At 34.6% G+C, this 11,537-nt stretch overlaps 3 protein-coding genes across 10 annotated transcripts; 1 reads left to right on the top strand and 2 right to left on the bottom strand.

The window, feature by feature from the left end:
- Positions 1–242: 242 nt before the first annotated feature.
- LOC18096083 (probable prolyl 4-hydroxylase 3) lies at positions 243–3,420 on the bottom strand. Of its 6 annotated transcripts, none has more exons than XM_024595830.2 (7): positions 2,532–3,420; positions 2,364–2,451; positions 2,126–2,202; positions 1,876–1,973; positions 1,193–1,597; positions 920–1,059; positions 243–628 (listed from the first exon to the last, which is right to left on the bottom strand). In XM_024595830.2, exons 1-5 carry the CDS (start codon positions 2,720–2,722, stop codon positions 1,464–1,466), a joined length of 588 nt encoding a protein of 195 aa, XP_024451598.1. In that variant the 5' UTR covers positions 2,723–3,420; the 3' UTR covers positions 243–628; positions 920–1,059; positions 1,193–1,463. The 6 variants fall into 6 exon arrangements, with proteins under 6 accessions (XP_024451598.1, XP_024451599.1, XP_024451601.1 ...); XM_024595831.2 differs by having other exon boundaries at positions 243–625; XM_024595833.2 differs by having other exon boundaries at positions 920–1,008.
- LOC7496899 (uncharacterized) lies at positions 2,567–4,908 on the bottom strand. Of its 3 annotated transcripts, none has more exons than XM_024595836.2 (2): positions 4,381–4,908; positions 2,567–2,585 (listed from the first exon to the last, which is right to left on the bottom strand). In XM_024595836.2, exon 1 carries the CDS (start codon positions 4,865–4,867, stop codon positions 4,394–4,396), a length of 474 nt encoding a protein of 157 aa, XP_024451604.1. In that variant the 5' UTR covers positions 4,868–4,908; the 3' UTR covers positions 2,567–2,585; positions 4,381–4,393. The 3 variants fall into 3 exon arrangements, with proteins under 3 accessions (XP_024451604.1, XP_002300681.1, XP_052306644.1); XM_002300645.4 differs by lacking the exon at positions 2,567–2,585 and adding an exon at positions 3,897–4,046; XM_052450684.1 differs by lacking the exon at positions 2,567–2,585 and adding an exon at positions 4,068–4,197.
- A 2,539-nt stretch (positions 4,909–7,447) lies between these two features.
- Positions 7,448–8,209, top strand: LOC7496898 (uncharacterized protein At1g76070). Its single transcript, XM_002301912.4, has one exon. It carries the CDS (start codon positions 7,448–7,450, stop codon positions 8,207–8,209), a length of 762 nt encoding a protein of 253 aa, XP_002301948.4.
- Positions 8,210–11,537: the final 3,328 nt, after the last annotated feature.

Genomic DNA, 11,537 nt, shown 5'->3' with positions numbered 1-11,537 from the left:
GCTCCATCGGGGTGTTATGCATAGGAATTAATCTGCATCTTCAACTCTGTTTAGTCCCAATTTAAAGGGCGTGGTCTTTAGTCTTTAAGGTTTACATCATTTTCACAGCTGCGTTTGCAAGACAAAGAAGCCAGCCTCTTCAAGTAGTAAACTTTATAGACTAATAAGGTGAAAGTATTGACATTGCCAAATTAAACCAGGGGTTTCTGGTGTATCAACTAACAATAAAGTTTGCTTGCAAGTTCTGAAGAAAATAATAACTCATAAGCACCAGCTTCCAACAAATGGCACCCACAGTTAGTCGAACTGAAGAAATGCCAGTGATCTGTATTTGGGATTTATTCTGTTAGTTTTACAGTTGGCTGAAGGATGTTGTGGCATCACCTGCAGCCAATTTTCCTACCCCATTGGAGTCTATAACTATAAGAATTTTATCAAGACCACCGACTTCAAACCTAAATGCTGGCTAGAAGAGTGAAAAAAGTCCCATCAAAAGAAAAAAAAATCTCCATGCCTGAGAAACTATCTGTTTGATTACAATGAGGTACCCACCTCCATGTTTCAGGAATTCTAAAACGATTCACCATGAACAGCAACTGATCCACATGGTACAGGTCTTCCTATCCTGCTGATAGAACAAAAGAAGAAAAATGTACTCTCATATGATTATATTGCTAGAAGTCAATAGATTTAATTGATTTAGCAAATAGCTTCGATCATAGTCGTTGCAAAACGTTTTTTGTACCAAAAACCAAGAATCATATTCAGGAAGGCAGGTTTTCTGTTGCCACTACACACCCACAGACAGAGATGGCAGCAAAAAGGGCATCGGTAGCTATAACACCAATGGAGTTCCCGAAACACATGGCAGCTCTGATTTCACACAAAATTAGTAACTCCTTTAGCCATCAAAAATTACCTTTACAGTTACAGTCTAGACATTGTATTCCCCAAGATGCAACCACTTCGTAGCTGACCACTTGTTCCCTCTAATCACAGGGCAGCTATCTGGCACAGGCCATTATAACAATTTTATTAGTGGAACGGGCATTAGCTTCCCTACAAAGTATTCAGGAAAGGAGTGTGTCATAATAATAGAAAGGAGGACCGATGAAATATAAGACAAGCTTCAGAAACATCGTTGATCCTCAATTAAAGCTATCAAACACGAGTAAACTGGATGATTACTAACCATGCAAACTTGAAGCATCTGATGGCATCAGGTCTTGTGCTCCAGAAAAGCAATGCATTGCCCTTTTTGGTTTCAGTGAAAGGCCCTGTTTGGCGCATTCAGACAACTCATTCCACCAGGGCACAGAGCTTATGTTTACGTCGGCATAAGGAAATACAGTCTCACCCCCTTCTTCAACATCTGACCTCCATAAGGAGCAGAAAGAAAAGAGGAATAGGAAAGGCATGAGTTTATTTACTGGATGTATATAAGCACATCCAATTACATGTTCTCAAGAGGACAAAAGAAGAGTAGCTGTCCGCTGGCCACTATTCTTTGTATTGAACTCGTCAACGAAATAGTCAGTGTGAGTCTCGTGCTTCTGTCCAACTTCATAGTGGAGAACTTGAAGTTCCTCTCCATGCTCTGGTCGTTGTGAAGTTAGACTAGACAGGCATCTTTAAATATAGTTCAGGAATATACATTAGAAACAACGAACGCTAATTCATCGCATATGATTCATTACACGACACATCGCATATTCCATCCTCAATAATGGTGTAAATCCCCCTTTTCCATTGATAGATTAAGGTTGTAACGTCATGGAAACCAAATTCTACTGGTCAAGAAACTATTGGATTAGGCATCCCTGCCTTGGAATTGCAAGCTAAATATAAAAATTTGACTGCATTTGGATGTCATACCTACAGGAATGAAAAAGAAGTCAGCTATCCTCTTTTCTATGTCCCTGATGACTCTATCCTGTCCTCTATCCAAGAACATTCCAGTACTTGTACGCACCCTGTGACGAAGAGATGTAAGCGTCAACAAATAAATTTTAAACTTATTCAAACCAATGCAAGCCCTTCTTCTTTTTCTTCTTCTATATATATATATATATATTCCATTTGATCTGCAATAGAAGTACAAAACCTAGTGTTGAAAAATGCATACCGGCTATCTATACTCCGACCCGTCTCGGCATCGACCACAGTTGCAAGGTTTATTAAATATTCACATTCTTCTTTTGACTGTTCAAAATCAAGATGATCATGAACACAAATTAATTTTCCATCCACTATATAAAAAAACTGGGTTTTTTGTTAGAATATTATACCACACAAATTAATTAATTATATATAATTTTGTGAGAATAAATTCACCAAAATTAAAAAAGAAAAAGAAAACCCACCAAGAAATTGTGATAAAGAAAAGCTCTAGGTTCCCAAGAAAGAATTTCAGTCCACTTTTCTTCTTTCTTCTCCATTCGATCACCTTCTCTGCATCACCAAAACACCCCACCAATTAAAAAATAAAAATAAATCAATCAATAAAGAAACCAATGTTTGAAATAATTTACCTCTCAGAAGTCATACGCCTATAAGAACTGAGATCATTGGGGGGAAAACCTTCACTGCTTGAACGAAGAGAAAAAATCCCAAGACCCAACAGCACCAAAAGAACAAATGTCAGCATAAATAACATACTCGAGACCAACGTAAATGTCGACAATTTTATAGCTTGTAACCTCGAGTGTCTTACTTTCACCATTGTCTTTAAACCCTAACCTCGGCTTTCTTGAATAGATTACAGCAATATTTGAGGTTTGGACCGAGGTGTAAGTGTCGGGGGTGGTGTTAGAAGATGGTCTGTTATGGTATAGGAAGTTTTCGAAATATGGCAGGTATTTTTTGCTGTACAGACGAAATTGTCACTGGGTTCTTATGTTGCTGAAACTGTATGTCGGTGGGGTAGGAAGGGTGTTTTTGGCAACTTGTCTAGTTTGCTGGTTAACGTTTCAGCTTTCCGGCAGCAGGGGGCAGCACCAGGTTTATTCTCCTCAAACAAATTTTTTCTCCGTTTTTGTATAATCAAATGGATACCATCAAACTTTAAGCAGAAACGAATAGGAAGTAATATAGTTGTAAAACACAATAAGGGCAAGGGCCAAGTCAAGGTGAGAGGGTAGATCTTCAATTTTTTATCATCTAGGTCTCTATTCCACCTGCTAATCGGATCCGGGTTTTACGTTACGTCGTTACCTATTCCTTCGGGGGGGAAAAAGACATGCACGGAAACAAGAAATCTGGAGATTTAAATTGGGCCCAACAAGCACATTAAACGTGGGACTTTGATCCAACAGGAAACTGAATCGGCCCAGTGAGAGAATAGACCTCCAAATACTATCGAGATGAGAACTAACAAAAGAACGCTGGAGGATTTCTGGAACGAGAGCTTCTTCATACAAAGAGGCAAGAAGGTGCACATTCTATAAAACGGTTCTGGAATCGCTTTAATGGTGTTTTTAGACCCACCCCTCATCGTCATCAACAGCGGGATTCTGTCAAGCAGTGTTAACCGCTGCTCTTACATAGGGTTATGTTTGGAGGCCATGATACATGTTTTAAAGAATAATAATTTGACAACTCACATAATAATTTAAACTGAGTTGAGATACTTCTTTTACATAGAATTAGAGTACTGATCAAGTCACGAGTTCACCAGCTACTGCTGGTGCTTGCAAGGATAGGTTTCCTATTTCTTTGTGGAATGCATTGACAACAAGGTTTTGGTGCAGGATCAGTTTTCCCCTTTCTCTGGTGCATATTAATCAATCTTTCCTTCAACCCCTGGGAGGCATCATTGCCTGCCATCCCTGCACCGTCAAGTGCACATACAACAACCATCCATGATCCAACTATCCTGTCTGTTCATACAGTGATCATTTTCTTTTTTCGCTGGCAGCAGACTCTTCATCCCAGCAAAGAATTCCAGTTTCTCATCCCTTCAGGATATCGAAAATCGCAAATGGGAGGAATAATTAACTAGTAGAGAAATGCTTGGATGATCTCGTTTAAACTCTCTTACAGAAAACCTATATTCACAATTGAACAAGTGCAGAATTCCCTTTTCGTTCAGCTATATCATAAGTATTGGTAATTACAGCTTCAGCATCATAGAATTTCTCGATAGTAAAATCCATTTGGGGCAATTGGATTGTTAAATAGAAGTGTGTAAAAATTCTTCTGCCCAACACCATTAACACAGAGTTAATGAAGCTCCTAATTGCACAAATTATTGCAAATCGGAGTGATTTGCAGCATATGGCAACAAATATGAAATCAACCCTTCTGGGTTTTACAAGAACAACATGTCATCGACTCCAGTTTTCAATTACAAAAGACAAGAAGAAAGAAAAAGAAAATTACCCTCATCGATTAATCAACGATTCCCTCCGCCGCCGCGACGTTCTTTCTCAATCTGCTCTCTCTGCTTCTCAACAAGTTTATCAATCGCCGATTCTACAGCCTCTCTCCCGCCAATGAGCAACCGGGTCACAATTTCCGGGTCTTTTTCAAACCGGGCCTCTTCAAACTCCTTCCTCGCATTCTCCCTCAATACATCTCTCCACAGCACTCCTCGCGAATCGGGCCACATATAGTACCGGGTGGCCCTCAAGATGTCTCGGTATAAATGCAGAGCTTCACGTCGCGTGCTGGTTAATCGCCGCTGATTCAGAATCTCTTCTTCTTCCTCGTCAAATGATTTCTCTTTCTTCACTAAATGTCTGTCTAGTAGTTCTTCTAAGGTGTCTGGGCCTTCGTGTAATAGACGTTGATTGAAAACGACGCAGCTTCGATTTATCATGTATAGAGAGGAAGATAGACTTCGCCATTTTTGCAGCTTCATAGCCATTTAGGCTGCCTCTTCGTTAGGACAAAATGTCAGCAAAGGAGGTCAAGGGGATGTGGTTTATTTAGATGGGCCACGGGAGTGTGGGCTTATGTTTCTTTCTGGAAATTGGAATATGCAGGCTTCTGGCCCATCAATAAAACATGCTTCCGAGTAATTAAGGATTTCCACGAGTCTACTTTTGCATAATGTCAGTTTAGATTTGGGTAGTAATCGTTTTTAAAGTATTTTTATTTAAAAATATATAAAAATTAAATTTATATCAAGATGATTTGAAAATATAAAAAAAAATAAAAATAAAAATAAAATTTTATTTTTTTCAAAAACATATTTGTACCGCAAAAACTAACTGTATCTACTCTTATTTAATAAATAAATAAAATTAGATATTCATGTTTTATCTATCAAATTTTGAGTATTTATTAGGTAAATATGTGTTTATTATTTATAATAACAATAATAATAATTTATTGTATAAATTATATTCTTCGCTCGTTAAAGATTTCCTAGCTACGCCCTTGCCATCATTAATTCATTATGTAAAGCTAATCTCAGGGTTTCAATCCTTGGAATGTGCTAGATGTATGATTTAGAGCTAGCATGCATCTATTACTTTTTTTTATAAAAACAACTCCTTAATCAACAATCAATTGAAGATAACTTCATTTTATCTCACCAACCTTCCCGTACAAAAATCTGTGATCATTAGACTCAAGGACAAAAGCACAAGAAAAAAAACTTCGATAAATATTTCATTTTGTACAAACAATATTTTCAAAATATTCATAGATTAATGGGTTTGAAACTCGATAGACATTCATGATCAGTAAGTAAAAGGACAGGTCGTCAACCATCTAATATGTGACTCAGTGATAAGAGTTCGGAATTCAGAAGTTTGCTTTCTCTGTGGTCTCAGGTTCGAGTCATATGGTTGCTAATATAATAGCCATTAGAGGTTTACATGGTCGTTAACTTCAGGGTCCGTGGGATTAGTCAAAGTACGCACAAGCTGACCTGGACACCCACGTTTTAAAAAAAAAAAAAAGAGGACAGGTCTTCCACAAGAAAGAAAAGCCTTCGTGTGGTATCTAAAATCCCCATCCTCGTAGGAACACAATGGTCTAGTATTTAAAAGTCGAAGGGCATTTGTGTATGCACATTCCGAGCGTTTTTTATGTTTGACTTTCATAAAAAATAAAACTTTGCAATAGTTTAAACTCTCCACGGCATGCACAACCGTAGCTATCAATGGATATTAATTGCAGAGGACCACTTCGTTGGAGGAATCGTAATTACTAAGTTCACTACCGCAAGAGGGAGATAATTACCCATCATTTGCCTAGTAAAAAAAAAAGGGTTGAGTGGCATGATCAATTACATTTTCTCTTCAAGTAATATCATTATTGAAAAAATAAATAATAATTGCAGCCTCGTTAGGCAAGTTTTTGCATTGCTCTCCACCAACTCTCTTGCCTTGTGGGTTAAGGTGGATAAAAATTAGGTGTGCTCATAATCTGTCAAGTCCAATTCATTACAAGGGTTGGTGAATGTTCGATGTTACAACTTATCCTCAAGTGTGTTCATTATTAACAAAAAAAAAGAAAAAAAAAGGGAGTTGTGGGTTTTTTTTTTTATTCTCCCAACATAAAACTAACTATTTACTTGAATAATATTTTTATTATTTTATTTTATTATTTAATATTAGGTTTATTAGAAATTAAGTTATATAAATTCTTTTTAATTAATTTTTTATGTGATTATTCTAGATTCATAACCAAGAACGCGAGTTTACTCGAGTATTTGTTTCATTTTTTTCATTGACATCCTTTTCTTTTAATTTCAACCTTAATAGTTGGGTTAATAGAAAATTAGAATTTGTCATTTATTTTGGTATATTTTTTATGAGGTTATTTCATCTAATGACTCGGGTTATGAGTTTAGCGGATTAACCTTGGTTGACCCGAGTTTTTTTTGTGCTATTTTTTAATTGTTTTTTTATTTTTATTTTTAATCTTTTAATACTTAGATGATTGAGAATTTAAATTTATAATTTATTTTTTATTGAATTATCTTGATTTCATAACCCGATTAAAAAGTTGTATAGATTTTAATAATTTTGATAGTAGCTGCCTTCAAAATTCCATCCTTTTTTCTTAATCTTTTTTTTTTTTTTATCCTATGTAAGTGTCACGTTTAACTTTTTATTTTTTTTATGACTAGGATGAAGCCTAACAAGTTATAGACCGACATTGACAAAGCAAATGGATGGACAGATGAGGGCATTAAATATATTAGGAATTAAAGTTGGAATGCCAAATAAATTTCTATCAAGAAAAGAAATATTCATAATCAGACAATTAATATTAAATTCCGGTGGGCACAAAATGGTTTGCTAAGTCGCACCTTCACATTTTGACCAAACCCTATCTATCTCTCCGATAAGACAGACACGGTCAAGGCACAGGAAACTTGCTGGTGCAAGTTGATGTTCCAATTTTATCTTTCCTAACACATGAATATATAAAGCCATGTATGATTGAGGGACTGAAAATTTCGCACAGAGAGAGTTCAGGAATAACAGGAATGGAGAAACAAGCAGCAGCACCACCAAATAGGATCCTGAAATTTCTACCCAAAGCTGCTTCTGCGGTCAACTTCCATAACCTTGCATTTAGCCCAGGAAGAGACAGGAGATCAGAAATCATACACAAGCACAAAGCCAATGTGGGAAAAGGATTTAATCCTTGCAGGTCGATGATCCCAGTTGAAGTTAGAAGACAGCCCAAGAATGAGAGCTTTGAGACCCAAGAAGAACCCACCTCACCAAAGATCTCGTGTATGGGCCAAATCAAGCACAAGAAGAAGATGAACAAGGCTACTTATAAGCGTGTTTCACTTCCTCAGGAAACAAAGCCTGCGTCACAGACTCAACGTCAGGTAATGAAGCATGCATCTAAACTCAAGAGACTCTTTACTGGATCAAAAGCAGGAAGGAAATCTAATGCTTTTGATGGTGGTAAGCCAACACTTCCTGATAGAGCACCTTCATTAAGTCAAATGAAAAGGTTTGCAAGTGGTCGTGATACTCTGGCAAGTTTTGATTGGACCGCTCATCAGATTGCACCAGTGGAACCTGTTGGCAGGGACTATTATTCTGATGAAGAGAGGGGAGATAGCTTTGAAGATCAAGAAGATGAAGAGGTTATAATTCCTTTCTCGGCACCTATGGTGCTAGGTGGAGGAGTAGATTTGCTACCAAGGAAAGAAGTTAATCTTTGGAAGAGAAGAACCATGGATCCACCTGAGCCTCTTCGATTGAAATCCAGTATGGTTAGAGCAAATTAATACAAATCTTTTCCTTATCTGTTTATGTTTGCAAAAAATTTCATTATTTTTTAAAAATCTTAAATGCTGCAAGATAGAAGACGTCATTGAGATATGTAAGATAGATACAATTGTTAAGAATCATGTACAAACTGTGTTCATTGGATCTTAATTTGCTTAAGCTTACTTCGAGTTGGCTTGAAATTAAATCGATGACTAATCCAATGCAAGGCCACGAAAATGCCAAAAAACCAGAAGAATAAAGTGATTCGATCGACTGCCAACAGTTTTTTTTCTTGGTTTTTTTGTTCTCTCGGCAACAAAAATCTTGTTGTAGGTGATCATTTTGAAGAAGGCTCCTGGTCCTTGCCATATGAACAAGTAGAATTTTCTATATAAATTTTCACACGTTGGAAATTAATACTTGATATTCTTCATTAAAAAATTAACACCATGCGGCATAATTGGCCAGCTGCCTCGATTGAAAAATGCAACCACATGAGAGGTAAGGGGTGGCTTTTGGGTCCTATCAGCGGTGTTTGAAATGGCATCTGCAATATCATGTGTATTTTAGGTAGTCCAACATGTCGCTTGCCTGCTAAGGCTAGCCCTACCTGCTTGACAATGACATTTATTTTTTAACTGATATTTTGATAAATTAATAAAGAAATTTTTCGCATCCTCTCTTTTTAAAAATAAATTAATAAAAAAGATTGTTTTCTTTCTTTTTATGGGAGATTTTCTACCATGCCCGGTGTTTCCCTCGATTTTTTTTTTTTTTGTTCAAACCCTTATTGATTTTTCTTTCAATTGATATTTGCCAAAAGCATCAAAATATCCTTTCTCCTACATTCCTGGATTATATAATTAATATTTGCTGCCAATTTAAAATTTGGCACAGCAATCATGTTCATCATCAATTATTCCATCCACACGGGTCTCGGTTCCTCACGCCTAGTACGCGTCTACAGCCTCAAACCGTGTCAGGTCGATCTTCTAGCTACATTCAACCCATAAACAAGAAACCCAGCCCATTCTATCTTGCAACCCAAATGCCGTATAAACTCCGTAAAACCTTTTTTTTTTTTTTTTTCCTTTTCAAATGGTAAACTCACTTCTGACATTCCGTGTTTGAAATTATTTTATTTGTAAATAATTGAATTTTAAATAAAATTTAATCTTTAAAATTAATAAAAAAATAAATCAAAAGTCAACTTATTTAATTTACTACACTAAAGAAGAAGATTTGATATTAAAACTAACTTATCCAAAATACCAAACTATCTCTTCTTCTTCTTCTTCTTCTTCTTTTTGTAGATATTTTAAAAAAATGAAGGTGATAAGAGTAATATTTTAAAAAATAAAATAGATTTTATTTTTCAAACATGTTAATTCAATTTATTTATCAATTGAATTCAAAAAATAAATTATACAAAAAAACTAAAAGAACTCAGACATTCATTATGCACATAATCACATTTCACTGTGAATTTGCATAATAAAATTACTATTTTATTCTTGGTTGGCAAACTCATAAAACTTGAGTTTATGGGTAGGAAGGTATTTTCCACATAACTCATTAGTCATTATAGGAAAGGTGGGTGTTAATCGTTATTTTTTCATCTTTTATTCATAGTGTAATTACTTAATCACCCATAAAAGGGGAAAAAAAAATTTCCTTAGGTCAAAGAGCTTTTAGGGTTTCCAAATTTTTTTATCAAGTTAAATTACTTAGATACTCTTAAAAAATAATCTTTTTTTTTTCTTTAAATGCAAGGACACTTTAATTATTTTGTTATGGTTTTTTTTGTTATTCTCATATAGGGTAGGGGTGATCAGGTCTTTTAATATATATATTAAAAAGTGGTTGATACGTGCCTAGCATGCTCCAACAAGTGGGTGTCACTCGAGCCCTTCGAGTGGCTAGTATAGCCCCAACACAACTCTGAATGTCATCATCAGGGTTGACTTTCGATGCACCTCACACCTCTGTCATGGTGGTGAGGCGCATGTAGTAAGAATACTGACGATTGAGCTCCTACAATGTGTTTTTTCTTCCTTTTCTCTCTCATCTCTCCTCTCTAGAAAAATACACTAGCAATTACAAAACAAACAAACAAACAAAGAAGTCTGATTATTTGTTTGTTGATTTAAATTAGGTCTTCATTCTTTTGATTGCAATGTATTTGGTTTTGAGTTATTTATTGAGTTAATTTTATTTTTAATTTTATCCCTTCACATTTTATTTTTATATCTAGTTTGATCCTCATTATTTTAATTGCAATGCATTTGGTCTTGAATTCTTTATTGAAATATTATTTTTTCAATTTCATCCCTTGACATTTGATTTTTATATCAAATTTGATCCTCATTCTTGTAATTGTGTTATTTTTATCATTTTTTTAATTGAAATTGTTTTTCAATTTCATCCCTTATGATTTTTTCAAATTTGATCCTTATTCTTTGATTTGGTCCCCATTCTTTTACATTGTTATTTTTTTGGGTTTGCCTTTTATGCTATGATTTGGCTGCATAATCCCTGTCACAAATTCTGAAGGTTAGACTGGACTGGTTTCGATCATTTTTATTTTTTTAATTTCATCCATCATAATTAGGTTCATTGTAAATTTATATTATTTTTTTAACCTTTTCTTTCTATAAAGTTACTCGATATTATGTCTCAGATCATAGATTCAGTATCTTCACCAAGTTTGATCTGAGCTTTTCTTTCATTGTTTTTTAATTTTTTCAATTTAATCCTTTAATATTAGGTGGGTTTGACAATTAAGTTTCATGATTTTATTCAATTTGTTTTCCACAGAGTTATCACGATCTCATGGATATGTTATAGATTTATTTTGATTTTTGCTAAAGCTGGGTAATAAAAAAATTTCATGTCCAGACTCCAGTTCTTTCAGCATATTTAATTTTTAGAATTCACCTATGTCATAACTCGGACAGAATTGAGTCAATTTATTTTTTGTTTTTTCAATTGTTTTCTTTTGAATTTTGTCATATGTCATTTTATTTGCTAAGAATTGATATTCATATTCATATTTTTTTATTTTTCTTTTTATAAAATCATCTCATTCTAATTTAATTTTTACTTTATTAACAAACAAGATTATTGAGACGTTTTAGAAATATTATAAAGATATATTTTTATAATATTGACAAGTATTCATGATCTTTTGCATTGAATGATTGTTGTTTTTTTATTTTTTTTATTGTTTTGATTTTATTTTCTAAATATATTATTAATTTAACTATGTTTAGTAAATTTTTGTGAGTTGATGACCAAAATCTTAGATTTTTTTTCTTTTTAAAAAATATATGCACTGTTTTAATA

The sequence above is a fragment of the Populus trichocarpa genome, chromosome 2, assembly GCF_000002775.5.
Source record: "Populus trichocarpa isolate Nisqually-1 chromosome 2, P.trichocarpa_v4.1, whole genome shotgun sequence".
NCBI classification, from domain to species: Eukaryota; Viridiplantae; Streptophyta; class Magnoliopsida; order Malpighiales; family Salicaceae; genus Populus; species Populus trichocarpa.
This window is presented reverse-complemented; position numbering and strand designations above follow the sequence as displayed.